Consider the following 16,414-nt stretch of genomic DNA (forward strand, 5'->3'; position numbering starts at 1 on the left):
AAACAAAAGAAACCACCACCAAAACACACACAGCAAAAAAAACCCCAAAAGATGGCATTTTCCTTTACAAATCTTGCCTTCTTTAATGCCGTAACATAAAACTAGAATCATAGAATCATCTAAGAGAACTTTAAAGTCATTCAGCCCAACCATTAACCTAACACTGCCAATTCCAGTAAACCATGTCCTCAAGTCCCACATCTACTACCTCCAGCGATGGTGACTCAACCACCTCCCTGGGCAGCCTGGTCCAGTGCTTGAAACCAGTGTCGGTGAAGACATTTTTACTAACATTCAATCTAAACCTCCCCTGGTGCAATTTGAGGACATTTCCTCTCATTCTATCACTTGCTACCTTACGAGACCGACCCCACCTGCCTACAACCCCCTCTCAGGCAGCTGTAGAGAGCGATAAGGTCCCCCCTGAGCCTCCTCTTCCCCAGGCTGAACCCCCCCAGGTCCCTCAGCCGCTCCTCATCAGCCCTGTGCCCCAGCCCCTGCCCCAGCCCCCTGCCCGGCTCTGGACACGCTCCAGCCCCTCCACGTCCCCCTGCAGTGAGGGGCCCAAAGCTGAACACAGGGGTCCAGGGGCGGCCTCACCGGTGCCCAGCGCAGGGGGACGGGCACTGCCCTGCTCCTGATGGCCACACTCTTTCGCATACCAGCCAGGATGCTGATGGCCACCTGGGCCACCTGGGCACACAGCTGGCTCATGCCCAGCCGGCTGCTGACCAGCACCCCCAGGCCCTTTCCCACCAGGCACCTTCCCAGCCCCCTGCCCCCAGCCTGTAGCGCTGCCTGGGGTTGCTGTGACCCAGGGGCAGGACCCGGCACTGAGCCTGGTTGAACCTCGTGCCATTGGCCTCGGCTCATCGGTCCAGCCTGCCCAGATCCCCCTGCAGAGCCTGCCTGCCCTACGGTGAGTCAACACTCCCCAACAACTCAGTGTCATCTGCAAACTGACTGAGGGTGCACTCGATCCCCTCATCCAGGTCATCGATAAAGATATCAAACAGAACTGGCCCCAGCGCTGAGCCCTGGGGAACACCGCCTGTGACCGGCTGCCAGCTGGATGTAACTCCATCCACCACCACTCCTTGGGCTTGGCCATCCAGCCAGTTTTTTACCCAGCAAAGCGTACGCCTAAGCCATGAGCAGCCAGTCTCTCCAGGACAATGCTGTGGGAGACAGTGTCAAAGGCTTTACTAAGGTCCGGGCAGACAGCATCCACAGCCTTTCCCTCACCCACTAAGAGGGTCACCTTGTTACAGAAGGAGGTAACGTCAGTCACGCAGGACCTGCCTGTCATAACCCCATGCTGCTGGGCCTGATCACGTGGTTATCCTGCATATGCCATATATAAATACTAGAGAACAGACCAGTTGTCAGTTTCAGTGTGTCCCTGTCATTAACTCACCTCCCAAATGCTTTATTTAGAAGTTTTACTGTAGCAGGAAAAGAGATAGCAGCCTTATCTTCCTAAAGCAATGTTAAACTTTCAGACACTTAAATATATTTAAATACCCCTAAGAATTAAAGTTTTCAGTTATTAAAGGACCACTGCTTACTACAGACATCTATTTAACTACACATATGTATCCCTCCATAGCTGTAATTATTTGTTAAAATTGAGGAGAACATGACTTGTGGGTTTTTTTTAAAAAAAATCTTTACTTGGGAAAGTCTCCAAAATATGAAGTTCTATAACATAACTGCACGCTGAGAACCTAACCAGAAGAATCTGGCAATGGTCTAACTCTTCATTCAGGCGTCCAATGTTCCCAGGGCTCTGCAGGGTGGGATCAGAGGCAGCCGATCCCTGTTGGAATCAACCATCCAAAGTGTGTGCTTTATCCACACTCCCTTTCCCCACCGCCCTCCCCTCCTCACTGCTTTCTCCCTTTAGATATTCTTCCTTTTGGTTCAGCTATACAGGACCTGCTCTAAAGACGATAAACCTTAACAAATGCTTGCTGCCACCCTGTATCTTTGCATGTATTTAAGGTGCAAGCTCTTTAATGTAGCAGCTGTCTGCTCCTTTATTGGTACAAGACCAAGTGCATCACAACCTTACTTTCTCATGGTTCTTTCAAGTGAACTAAAAATCCCAAAGGGACAGTTACCCGTCAGGAGTTTATATACAGTTTTGGGTAGGGATCTAGCAAATACTTTGATGAGACAGAAAGGGAAACTGTGTGTGGGTGACTGTATTGATGCAAAATTAGTCTCAGTGAAACACCATAAATAATTCTTTTAAACTCATGAGAAATTTTTTTTTTTCAAGTGGATCTAAAAGAAATAGTGAGAATTACTTGCTATTACCCTCCCTATTCGTCCAGTAACTCAACTGAGAATACTCAAGACAGCATACAGAGACTGGATGTAGTTCTGTAACAAGTGCTTTCTTCCCCAGGAGAGCAACACTGCGTACTTTTACTACACGTACTAACTGTGCTAAACCCTTCCTTTCCATCTACCTTACTCTACAGAAATGCTGAAACATCAAACGTTGATGCAGCCCAAATCTTCAGGTTTTTTCCAACACCATAATAATTCTCAAGTACCATGTCCATAGATTCTTTTACACCATACTGCTACTGTAGCTACAACTTCTCCATTATGGGGCAGGCAGGCTTAAAGCACAGCATCCCACAGATTTGTAACTTCACCTGCTCCATGGTTAGTTCTGCTGTTAATACTTACTCTGAGAAGGATTCAATATCTCAAACGACTAGAAAGTTCTAGTGTTCACATTGATAAAGACTCTGAGAACTAAGACACTGGTAGATGTAGGGCGAAACTTATCCTTGCATCCTTTTAACCCTAAAAATGTATGTTTCTTCCCACCTCATCCATGAAGGAAGATCAATCAACAAACCAAAGAAAATACAGTTGTGTATATGATTTAGGTTATACTGACTTGGACACAGATGATGGCAAAACAGGTTTATCGGGACGTTTTGGGTGCAAAAGTCCTGCTCTCAGTAAGCTGTTAGTCTTGCTTGGAGGAATAGGCTTCTTGGGTGGTACTTGAGGAGCTTGTGGCTTCAAAGGCTTCTGATCCAAAGCTCCTTTTTCATCTGACAAAATAAGTCACCACAACATTTTAAAAACCCATGTTGTATAGAATTCTTACAACACTAATCAATTAGAAAGCAACTTCTGTCAGAAATACTTTCTTTGAAGATCAAAGTGAAAAACAGATATGCAAGTGTCTTAAGCGATACCTTATCAAAACACAGAAACTACTTACCTGAACTCAAAAAACATGTTGAAGTAAGCAAAACGTCTTTTTACTGACACAAAAGAGTAGCAAGAAATTATGGATTCATATTATTATACGGCAAGTGATAGCTAAGAACAAAGAATCTCCCTGTATTGCTACTGCTTTTTTCTTTTCCATGATTCACCTATCTCCTCTTTAAAAGGTAGGGTTTGGGGGTTTTATTCTTTGTAACTAGACTTCTTCCATACACAAAAGCAACATAATTTAGCTATGGAAAAAAGGGGGAAATTAATATCTATCTGAATAACTGAATTTATTTTAGATAAAGTCAACCTTCCTGCATATTTGAGATACAAATTAAGTATGGGAAAATCAAACAAAGTTAAATTTATTGTACAATGGCTGCATGTCCCAACTGAATACCATCCAGATGAGCTGACATATAACATACGGGACCCTGACAAATTCAAGCTGCTTCACAAATGTTAGTTGAATAGTCCTCAACCCATGTTCCCTAATCACACCCTGTAGGATATCCAGAGCATACCTTCTACTTTCCCTTTTAAAATTATGCTACAGCTCAGTCAGGCATGCATAAAGTACTGAGGACTTAAAATATCGCTATGTTATAGTAAGAAGTTACAGTCCTTTAAAATTACTGCCCTTACCAGGCAGTAAATCAGTAAACTGGGATGGAGAGACTGACCTTCAGCTTTGATTCTCCCCATCCTCCCCTCGCACGACTTTGCTTTTAACCAAGTATTGGTCTAATGTAAAACGTTTACATATACTATGGATTTGGGTGTCGGGTTGGAAATTTGCTTCAGCTTCATCCCAGCTAAGTGCCTGAACTGTGAGGTCTGTGACTGACTGACTTTGGACAAGTGCTGAAGCCCGTGAGTGTCAGCCCTCCAACTGTAAAATGGGAACACACTGACTTACTTGGAACACACTGACACTTGGAATACAAGTAAGTAAACAGAGCAGAGAGATACTTCTGCAAAAACGCATTATCCAGGGCGGAATTTTCTTCCTCTTTTGGTACGTTTAAACATTAGAAGGAGATATGAACCAAAACCCTAAACTGGTTAGCATCCCCATCCAGTCTCAGTACCGAGTTTAACAAGTTAAAGAGTACTGAAATACTGGAAAGATTTTGCCACACGGTGGTGCTGACTGTCCTGTGTAAAACAGCCCATTACGAGCGCTAGCCACTTCTGCCTACTGATCTCTATGCAAGATTTAAATTTTAAATGCCCAATAGCAGTTAGCATTAACTGATGATCAATTAGCTTTATTTTAGCTATGCTGAACACAAGTTGAGAATTACACCTTTTATTTTAAGAAAAAGTGAGTTCACAAACAGGGCAGAAAAGATCCTGTCATCAAATCGTATTCCTGAATTATCATCTGTCAGTTTTCTCTTCAATTACTCCCACTCAAAATCTGAATATAAAACCCATCCACAGCTAAGTGGAAAAAGTTAATACCAAAGGTCAAAATTCACCACGAGCACAGAAACTGAACAATTCTGCTGGACAAAATGGCATGCCTCTTTTTTGGATTTTGCTCTGCAATGGAAAAGATAAGCGTTGGCTAAAAATGAGCACTTTAGTAATGGAAATAAAAATACTAATCTGAAGGCATTTACACTGGACAAAAATTTCTACATGATACCACTAAGTGTCCTTCACTATAAATAAAGAAATACTTACAGGAGTATTGTTTTAATTTTTTTTATTGCAATTAAAGTCAGATTTATACTCTTCCAATAGGCATAAAAAAATTACATGGTTTGATAGCTTGTGATTAGCGCTGTTCAATTAATTTTTTTTTAAACTAATTAGAGTACAATTTCATACTTAATTAATTTAATCACTAGTACCAACATGGTTATTTTTCCATAAGTAAAACGGCACTGATAAGCAGGCATTTCTTCTAGTAAAACACCACTGCTATCTAAATAAGTAACTTTTAAGACACGACCTTCAACTGAATACGAGACACTTACTCCATTTCCTGTACAACAGTAAGGGGCTGTTCTCTACCTTAATTTTTCAGAAGCTCTCATGTTCTAAGCATTTTGGACGATGTCACTCAGTAACTATCTTTTTTCCTATATTCCTCCATGAAAGCTAAACTCAATGACACAAAGGTTAGCACCCGGTACAAACAGAAGCAATGTAAACTTGAACTTACTTCAGTTTAAACAAACTTAAACTTACAAGGAGCCAAGTGACCAGAATTTCTAGAATCATACAGCTGATCTCAATTCACACCTGAAGATACTGTTCCAACAGATAAAAATAACTTTTTTGTTCACACGCAGAGGAAACAGCTGAATTTAACAACTATCCTTCATATGAAACACCTGAGAACATGCTTTGTTTAAGATGTGGGTTATAAAATCTACCCAAGGAAGCCAAGAAAACCATCAAGCAGGTTTACTTGTCAAAATGCTGTCTAGCTATACTCAGCCAGTTCACTATTCACAGCACACAGCATGTTTTTCTAATATGGATAAACTGCAGTAACACCAGAACTACTTCTTTAAGACCCAACCAGCATGTTTGTTTAAGCTTCTGACTTTTAAACACAATCAAACAGTTTGACTTGGCAAACTTTTCAAATATGAGAAGAAGCCTTTTAGAAACATGTTTGGGTGATAATAGTAGCTTCTTTTTTTTTCTGAAAAATGTGTCCTTTAAATTTTAAGAATAAAGTGCTAAACATCTCCAAACTCTGTGAAACTGGAAAATACGAAATATAGCAAGAATTAACAAGACAAGAAATCTCTGTTTCTGAGCATTGTGACCATAACATCTGTCTAAGGAGTGCTGTAACTGTTCCGTTATTTCTTTCAAAAATACTTCCAATCAGAGACTGATTTCAGCCAAAACATTCAGAAGTAGCAGCAACCATTTTCATTTCTAGTAACTTACTATTCAAAACTGCAGACACTATCATTTAATATCCTTAAATGAATTCAATAACTATGTTATTATTGTAGTGCAATAAACATTTTCCAGAATGTAATGAAGTAACAAGAAAAAAACATTTCTTAAAAGAATAGTTGCTGTTCTAATTGCTCTAAAGACATTTCCACAAGATCACGGAGATTACAAATTGAGTAGATGGCATTAAGAGAATCTGTATGATGCCTTCCAAGCAGGTACCCACTACAGAGAGCAGCCAAGCTAAAAACTGTAACTGATTTACAAGATCATGGTCTGAAATTCATTATGAAGCAAACTGGTCTCACCTTTTTCTTCAGGCCTCAAAGAAGGGAATTTCTTCTCTCCAGCTGGCAACTCAGGCTTTGGAGCTGAATGTGAAAACAAACCATAGATATTTCTCAAAGAGCTTTAATTATCTTAGTCACTATCTAAAAATATGACAAACACAAATTGGTGTGTATTTTCTCCTTTGCAAGGAGTGTAATACTATTTATAAACAGTCACCTGAGCCCTAAAATGTTTCCAAAGTTTTTGGATATTTTCAGGAAATACGCAGCAGTGGCAAAATAAAAAAAAAAAAAGTAAGTCATGCACAGCTTCCAACATTTTGTATTTCCTCAGACACATACCACCATACATATACTACGTACCTGTACTTTTAACTGGAGGTGGAGGTTTCTTTGGCTTCTGCAAAATGCACCCAAAAAAAAGAAGTTACAATAAACAAACAGAATTTCTCTACTGAAGACAGACTTGTTTGTGTTTTGTTTTGCATACTGTAACATCTAGCTTGTTTACTAGCCGATTTAAAGCATTTCACACAGAGGCAATCAATTCACAGACAGAAAACACAGAACTGGAGTAATTCCTCTGATATCTCCCAGACAACCAGCTGCAAAAACAAGAACAAAATGCTGGTTTCTTTAAATCAGATCAATGATTCAGCAACATGCATAAGTAGCAGAGGTACAAAGAACTAAAAACTAAGTATTATATATTTTCCAGTCTAAAGAATTGCTCTGATCGCACCCATTTGAATTTCACTATGTAAACCTTAATTTTACTTCCATTCAAGTTTAAAAGAGCAATCAGGTAAATTTTTGAACCAAAAATCATCGCTTTCATTAAAAAACAAAAAGATTCTAGATTAAGTAACAGAGGAACTATTTAAATTAATGGACTTTTAAATTACAATAATGTAAGAAAAAATAAGCAGTGTTTGCAACAAACACTGCAGTTACATGAAAAACATTGTTTTGAGCTCCCTTATCACTGCATATTTAAGTGGGAAAGGTACACAAACTACTCTAGTCATTAAAAAAATCACCAAGTATTACAGTGCCAAAGTCTGTACACTGAAAATAACTCTATTTCAAAACATAGTCACTCATCACTTTCCTTAAACTGGTAAAACTGAATTTGAAACTCTCCTGTTGAAGGAGCTATGGCACCTCTCAAGCCAGACATCTCAAGCCTCGGACTCCAAATCCTAAAAATACTGGTGTCTCTGGTTGCAGTAAGGACAAGACTCACTGATAAAACAATCACAAAAACCTATAAAAACACCTGTTCTTTATACAAACACTGCTGAAACCATATGGGATCAGTGTAATATAGACCCTCCAAAAGTGCATTGCAGTGGGTATTTTTGAAAGAGTTGCTATGGATGGATTTCCCTTCTGTGCCCCTACTGCTATTGAATAAGCTCTTAAGGCACAAAGATTCTATTCCAACAAGTGAAATGCAATTAAGCAAACATGAAAATCCATATTAAATTTCTTTCTCTAGTTTCAGAGAATACAAAAGTTAGTGAACTGAAGTAACAACACTGGATTTTCTTTCTTTCCCAAAAAAGAAAACACATTATCCAGCTGTGCAGCACTGCTACCTATGTATATATAAAAATATCACAGAGAGTTCAGCATCAACTTGCTGTTATGTAGTTCCAGTCTATGTTTTTTATTAAGTTGATATCAAATAGCTGATCACAACAATCAGCTATTCAATGCCTTGAACTACAAAGCTGCTCAGTGGAAGATGAATCCCCGTATCAAGACATACTATACAGAGCAGAATAAAGGATCAAAGCAAGGTCTGTCTACAGGAAACATTGTCTATGGTAAAAGAATAATTTTCTTCCTTCCTTCTCTCAAGGGAGCAATTCTGTATTGTGAAACTGTGATACTACCCACCCACCCCTCAAATCAAGTGAGCTGTATTTATAGCATTTATGCCACCCTTCCAAAGCTGAGAATCAATTTGAAAAGAAAGCACTGACTTGGAGTAACTACACTTCCTGTGTATATTAAGTAACTCGGGTTAAATGCTAAGGCAGTAACTATCTATCAGGTTTTATCTAGCAATCCTCTGTTCCTCTGTGAATGTCTCCAATTCCAGACCAAATAGCACTAAATTACTATGAAACTCAAATGCTGTTCTGCTGAGATATAGGCTTCAGCATTTAGATGTCCCGATCTGGAGCTGAATCCATCCCATCTGGGGATGACATACATCTGCCAATTAACACAACCATCTTTGCCGCACAAACTTGTCAGAACCAAAACACCATACTAATGTCAATAAAAATATATAGAATAAGAACCAAAACTACAGGACCAAGGAGTACCGCATGAAAACACAAATTTTTACAAGTTAGCACGTAAGATGGTGAAAAAAATATTTCTAGATCCCATCCAAAGATTATCCTTCACACACCGCAACCTACTGGCAAGTCTCAACGTGGAAAATTCCCAGTGGGTTCCACAGGGGTCATTCAGCATTTTGCTACTACAGATGGAAGAGACCGACTGCTTATCTGCTTTCAAAATAGTAAGAGCTTAACTCAGTAATCAGTAACACATCACACTATATTATCAGAACCATTTCTATATGGCCTAACCATCCTCATTAATTACAGTTATCTCAAAAAGTATGCCTCAGATAAATATTTGAGACATTTTAAAACAAACATTAACCTTTAAATCTTTCTTCTTTGATAGAGCTAATTCAAGATAAATATTGCCAAAATTGTAATAATATTTTAAGCAGCATAACGTGCTCTGAAGTCTTTTATTCTTTGCATTTCCATCAATAATTTCTGTGATAATAAATGATACATGTAAGAACTCACAGGGAAGTCTTTATCAGACTCTTGTATTTGAACAGCAAAATTATCTGGGAAGACTCCTTCTTTACCATTTAGTTCTCCTTTCCACCAGCCTGGTTCTCTAGTGTCCTAAAATAAACAACAGGACATTTCAATCAATATTTACTTCTTCCCCAAAACAGATACAGTTACAGGAACAACATTTTTGCTTTTACCCACAATATAAAATAATTGTTTGTCTGAAATATCACATTTACGAGAGGAATACTTTTGGCCACATTAGCAAGGGGAAACAGCTACAGATCAGATCAGGTTTGGTCACTCTATTTTTTAAAAAGGAGGATGAAATGATACTACATCATATATAAGATAAGGGTATAAGGATAACATCAGCAAAGGGAAGGAAAGTACATAAACCCAGTTATGACCCAATGTACAATATTCAATGTTCTCAACTGCCTTGACTGGCAACTTCTGCAGTAAACATTTAAAGTGTCACTGGAGTAACACACAATTCTACTGAATAAAAGTGATTCTGATGTGATTGATCAGGTCCATTGGTCTGAAAAGGGTGAAGAAGCAAGAGGATATAACCTACTGAGGGAAAAAATAACCACATTAAGACATTAAAAAAAAAAAAAAAAAGGAGAATTAATTCAGTGGCACAGAAATCCATTACATGATCTTACTGGATCGAGGCCTTAGTTTGTCCATAACAGAAGTATGATATTATTTGAATATTTTAGCAGCATAAATAACAGCTTTCTTCTGTGCCTCTGATCCAAAGTACTGCAGATGTCACTCCTGCATACAAAACCAAGAGGATTACTGCTGATATGTGCCACTGTTAGAAGCACCAAGTAGTTCACCCCAAAGTTCAGGACACAAGGACAATTCAGCACTTACTATAGCTGAGACACTGAACAGATAAAGGAGAAGGGTAAAAATAAAACGTAAAATGAAATAATATTAAAAAGAAATCCACCCCTCCCCTTAACTAAAGGAGGAATCAGCAAGAAAAAGACCTGAATAGGTGATTAGTGTTGAAAGTAAAAGTTTACTGAAGTTTTCTTTCATTTCTCCCTCCATTACCCTTTTCGATAAGTACTACAGAGTCCAAGATCTGAACAGTGTGCGATGGTGGAAGACATAAGGCATCTACTGCTAAACTTCACTTAACCAGTGCTGAGGTATATTAGAAAGTCAGAGACAACTCCATGGACAATGATCATATGTACATAAACAGAAAAGAAACAGCCACGGGGGACAGGCTTTACACAAACTGTGCATGGTAAAGAAAAATAGCTTAACTCTTGGCAAGATCAAAAACCCGGACTGAGGCAGCCACCTGGAAGTTACATCAATATACCCAGACTTCAGAGGATGGTTTTGAGGGAGAGCTCTGCTCCAGATAACCCTTCTGGCTCCAGTTTGGAGCAGCTTATGCTTTCAGTAAATAGGTTTAAAAAGGACAGAGAGACAAGACATTCAGTGAAGACAGGGCAAGGGCTGTCACATTTTAAGAAGTGGCTTCCATAGCTACTCTTTTCCATTGTAATTACAGTCAATAATACTGACAATATCAATTCTCTTGTTAAGAAAAATGGCCATCTTTTCCATAAACTTAAAATCCTCCTAAAGAAATACTGTTACTTTTCTTCTGCAACTGTGCAAAAGCTGAAAACAAACAAAAAAAGAAACATTCCACCTTTTTAGGCAAGTTGTTATTCCTTAATAGAGCAGTATATAACCTAACAGGACAGTACTGCAGGGAAGTTAAATATGAGAAGGTTCATTTCTTGTTTACAACCATCTCTGCAACAAGATAACCTTTCAAAAAGGTGTTTTCAATATTTAACACAAGTAAGAACATTCAACTAAATCATCATGTCTCTCTAAATAGCCAGACAGTATCATTAGCTTCTGTACGGTTACTTTGAAATACCAAGTACTTCTAACACCTGGACTTCATTTTCCTACTGAAAACAGTTGCTCAGGGTTTTTTGGGTTTTTTTTTCATAATACCTAGACCAAAATCAGTAAGTACAGATATTAATTTATTACCTTTTGACACAATAACACTTTCCAACCACCACCTCTAGGTCAGCCTGATATACCACAAGAGGAAAAAGTACAAGTTCTGAAGATAAAAGGGCTATTTGCAAAGCTTTTCCAATTTCCTCACTGAAAAAGGAGCTGGTACTAGGCGTATACTGATTTCACTAGACTTTGAGGAATCCAAGATAACTTCCCACCTTGGAATGATCTTTAAGGACATCTGCATCTCCACCCAGTGCAGAGGGAAAGAGTTGACGCTCACATGACACAAATTAGCCTACAAGAACATCTACTGCAACAGACTCCCCTGCTTTCACATTTTATACCATTACCTACCTGTAAAAAATCCACAAAAGCTAAACAAATGGTTAAAGCAGACGAAGTATCTTACCTTACTGATTATTTGAATGATCTCGCCTTCTTTAAAGCTGAGTTCATCATTTGAGCCTTCATAGGAAAATATTGTCCTGCAATATTCCTTGGCTGAAACAAAAGCAGCGCAATTAAATTAAACTTCCAAACCATTGGTAGTAACTCACTCACGTAGTACCAGGTCACTTAACACCATGTGAAAGGAGATCTTGGAAATTAACATGACAATCATACTTCCCTTCTAAAGCAGTCTCATATGGCTGGTCTACAGATGTTCAATATGTCATTCTTATCACAAGAAAAATAAGATTATGTATTTACATAACTATGGAGATAAGTCTTTGTTAAGTCAGTAGTTTAAGTTCCAAAATATTTTTTCCACAACCGCAACTCAATTCAAGTACTCTGACTTCAGAGGCACATGAGGAACCTACTCAAAATTGTAACAGCCTAATCCTCCCCATAGCATTATGTATTCAGGTTTGAGCTACTTCAGGCAAAAAAGGTTTCAAGCTTTTTACTGAGTTTATAAGGTATTTTCTTAAAAATAACCTAAATTTCAAATTTTTAATCCTAATTAAATTCATGCAATCATTTTGAGGTGCCATCCTTTATCAACACATACAATTACAAAAACTTCAAATACGCAAGCAGCGCATTTGCTGAAATTCTCCAGTAAAATCAAGTCACTGAAGCAAAGGAATTCTTGGCTAAGCACCTGAAACCAGAGCTCATCTGAGCAATCAACTCAGTCACAGCCTCTTCTGCAAAAGTAGAAAGAATAATTTCTTTCTTTCCATTTGGTACAGTTCAATAACTAATCCATTTAAATTTGTGATAATTTCAGGTGGAAAAGCAGGAGGATTTGTTTTCCTTTCCCACACTAGAACAAAAACAACAGGAGAAAGGCCAAAACACATTATTATGGAAGTCTTGATTGCAAAGCAGTTTTTGCACCTTTTTTAACCCCAGCACATGTAAAACAACTTGGCAAATAGAAAGACTGGATTTCTTTATCTGACAAATTTAAGGAAGCAAACAAAAGGACTCTGATGTGCTGCCACAACCCATCAGGTATTTGGCACTGACGACACACAAAGGTAAGCAGCTGCATCAACCCTGTTAGGCAGCAGCACAACATTAAGCCACCATCAGGACCTTCTGCAGGTTTTGCTGGATGGTAAGAAAACAAATGATTTGCGGTTAAATCTTTTTGTTCTTGTATTTTGTTTAATCGAGATACAAATCTTAAGTTAAAAAATGCACAAATTGCATTCTTAGATAAAAAAAAAAATCTACCTTGGTCAGTGAGAACCACTGTGTTAAAATGCAGAGGTACACCAAGCTTAAGAGTTGGATATATATGGATTTCTATACAGATACATGTATCTATGTAACCACATGAGTAATCCTAGGTACAAGAACTTGCATTATTTTACTGCCTTATCTAGTGATCAAAAATGCTCAACTACAAATGGACTACATTGTGTTTGTGAAGAATTACAGAAACATAAGAACTACCATGTCAGAGAGATGAATGTTTAAATCAAGGTTAAAAAAAAAGAAAGAAAACAAAAAAAAACCCACAAAGACTAAAAAAAATTTACAGGTACCTTACAAATATCTAGCAAATTCAGGGATTTTATTCATTAGTAATGAATAAGTATAACAGAAGTGTAATGTATTTCTATACATCCTGATTCTGCAAAAATACATGCATTTCCTTACTGCCTCTCACTGTCTGGGGATTCAGCCAGCACACAGGCACTACACAATCCTAATCTTCTCTCCTCTCCTCCTCTAAGCACCTCTCCCCTCATCACGTACACCAAGTTCCATAACAGCAAGAAAACCATGAGCCAGAAAGTGGCCCTTTCGCTCTGCTCCAGCTGCCAGGAAAGCTGGAAACAGGGAGCACTGCAGACTGCCAATGTCCCCATATATGCCAGGCTGTGAACCCCAGCAATCAGCACCACCCGAGAAACAGCCACGTACATTAAGCGTATGTACTATTTGCCATTCTGGCATTTTATTTTGTAAGCCTGATATTCTGCCAGTAGTTAAGATGAAAAAAATGCCCAGTTTAACTTTCCAGAATTTCTATATCTAAGATGGTGTTTGTAAAACAGTCGATCTGAACTTCAGCAAATATTTTTAATAAAAAGGTATAGAATCACAGAATGGTTTGGGCTGGAAGGGACCTTAAATTTCATGTAGGTCCAACCCTCTGCCATGGGCAGGGACACCTTCCACTAGACCAGGCTGCTGAAAGCCCCATCCAACCTATCCTTTGTAGTTTAAATTTTATTTTGAAAAACTTGGGATCAACAATACAGTAGCAGGAAACATGGATGTTGTATTCTAACATAATGAGGGGGGAAAGAGGGGTCAAATTGTATTTATTTTATTTTTTAAACAAAATATTTTTACATACTTGCACCAGAGTCCAAAACAAACTTCCCAGAAATAGCAGAGCCACACCAAAAACTAAGCCACACTAGTCTAAACATTTTAGGGATCTCTGTTTATTTGCTAAGGTATTGAACACAGTTTATTTTAAACTTCCTCTCTCAAAATTGAGGAGGATATACATAAACTATAATACTGTCTATATTAAAATAAAAACACTAAGGAACAAACCCAAGTTTTCTTCCAAAAGTTATAAGATGTTTAATTTGTCTCTATAGGTATTATGCACTGATGTCCTCCCACAGCATCTATTACTAGCATATTTCAGTTCCTTTCTGATGTATTCATTTCTCTGGGGAGCTGAGTCTCAGCATAGCTACTAGATTAGTCCAATTTCTATGCTTTTAGCATGAGACGCACCTGAAATTATAAAAAGAGCTAAATATTTAATTCATTATTCAGTACCAAATGTTCAGATTTTTTTAGGCAGAGTTGAGTTAATTTTTATGCAAAGTTTCAGGCAAGTGAAATTTCACAAGACTCAGAGCTGCACATTATCTTGCTGGCTCTTACAGCAATAGCACTGGAATGGTTTAACAAGATCGAAAGGTGATCCCAATTTTGATGTTCCGTAAAGATTTTAAAGTTGAAAGTAAGCACCAGCTTCCACTGAAAGCATTGTACACAAACTTTTGATACATGCTTTGCAATAACAAAACTCAAGTATTAACTGCTCTCAAGCCATAACATCAAATACCTCGTGACAGTAATCCGCTGTCTGTACACGTTCACGCTATTTACAGCTACTGAATTCAACAAAGCCAAAATACTACTCAAATGGCATGAAAGCCATATATATATATATATATAAATAAATTAGGGCTCTGACTAACAAACCTGCCACTTCAAGTGCCCTGTTGTGCTAGATTACACAATTCCTGAACACACACAAGAAGTCAGTTGTTTGCTGCAGTATTCTTATTTCTGCAAATTATGCATTCCATATAAAACTGACTTACACCAAAAGAAGGTTTTTCCACATAAAACAAAAATATACTTGAAATTACAATAGAGAAGTAGAAAAAACATCTGCTCTGGAACCAGGTAGAGTGAGCTGTCCACATATCACATAATTGAAGTTAATTTTTTATATGGAGTTAGCACTCTCACAAGATGTCTTGGGTTGGTTAAAAATATCTCTCTAGATAAAACTATGCAATTTGGTAGTTAAATGAAGTCAGAAATTCTGAAGAGATAATAAAAAAAGAAAACCAAAAAAGCTGTTATAAACAGAATCACAATGTAACTGGATTATCTAGGGAACAGACTTCAACAAAACATAAGCACCAACTTTGAGGCAAGAAACTTTGCATACAGTTATGACAACATGCTAGCCACTCAGAAACGAAGTACGGGAACTGTTCCATTGCAATAGATATCCACTATCCCATCTGAACACCAAAAGCTAGGCAGAACGTCAGTCAGTTTGAGCACGTAGGAAATTAATGTAAAGGGACTGCTGCAATAAAACTTCATACCCCAGCCTTATTTTGTTCTGGGAGAAAATGCTACAAACGTTTTTGACTCATTTGCCACAGAAACGCAAGCAAAAACTCCTTTAGACTCTTTCGCATTTGCCTAACTCCTCAAAGGTACACAACACTACAGAAAAACCCAGTATACACAGAAGTTTAAGATTTTCACACAAAAAAAGTTAGACAACCAAGTACTTGTCTAGAGAGGCCTACCAAGTAATAGATGTAAATTTCATCATCCTTACCTTTTGGTTTATTTTCTCCTTCTGATTTTATTACTTCTGATGAGTTTTCAGGTTTTGTTGTACTGGGAAAATGAATTAGCTTTGTTCCAGGGGGACAGTTAGGTAATGGCTATATGAACAAAAAAGAATTTTGTTGACAAAAATTCTTTATAAGTTTTATTTTTTATTATGCTACGAAACATACTCAGGTTTTTATTAGCTGAGATGATGCAAATGACCATAACCAAGAGATTCAATGAGCTTTTCCATTAAATACTTCAAATCCTGTAGCTATTTATATTACAGCCACTGCAATTAGAATTTTGTCTACTGATTAAAGACAGAGCACAGCTCTCAAACTGGAAGCAAATCTCAGGACATCACCAGACATACTTTTATAATCTTGTTTCAGCAGTTCCAAGCGTTACTCTTCCATTATCCTGAAAACTGCCTCCTCCAGTGCAGAACTGCAGCAGTTACTGAACAGCTCTGCTGAAAGTAACTCTCTGACCACACTTACTTAGCAC

The 16,414-nt window shown here is 38.1% G+C and overlaps 1 protein-coding gene across 2 annotated transcripts in view; it reads right to left on the reverse strand.

The window, feature by feature from the left end:
* Positions 1 to 16,414, reverse strand: part of LOC121090260 (CD2 associated protein) — an 89,660-nt gene that overhangs the window by 13,354 nt on the left and 59,892 nt on the right. For both annotated transcript variants that reach the window (XR_005828503.1, XM_040598608.1), the window contains exons 7-12: positions 15,909 to 16,017; positions 11,739 to 11,830; positions 9,314 to 9,418; positions 6,834 to 6,870; positions 6,489 to 6,551; positions 2,921 to 3,080 (exon numbers count right to left, since the gene is read on the reverse strand). Coding sequence is in view for 1 of the 2 variants with exons in the window: in XM_040598608.1 (XP_040454542.1) it covers positions 2,921 to 3,080; positions 6,489 to 6,551; positions 6,834 to 6,870; positions 9,314 to 9,418; positions 11,739 to 11,830; positions 15,909 to 16,017 (566 nt within the window). In the remaining variant the exon portion in view is untranslated. The remainder of the gene's footprint in view (positions 1 to 2,920; positions 3,081 to 6,488; positions 6,552 to 6,833; positions 6,871 to 9,313; positions 9,419 to 11,738; positions 11,831 to 15,908; positions 16,018 to 16,414) is intronic.

Source organism: Falco naumanni, chromosome 6 (assembly GCF_017639655.2).
Source record: "Falco naumanni isolate bFalNau1 chromosome 6, bFalNau1.pat, whole genome shotgun sequence".
Taxonomy (NCBI): Eukaryota; Metazoa; Chordata; class Aves; order Falconiformes; family Falconidae; genus Falco; species Falco naumanni.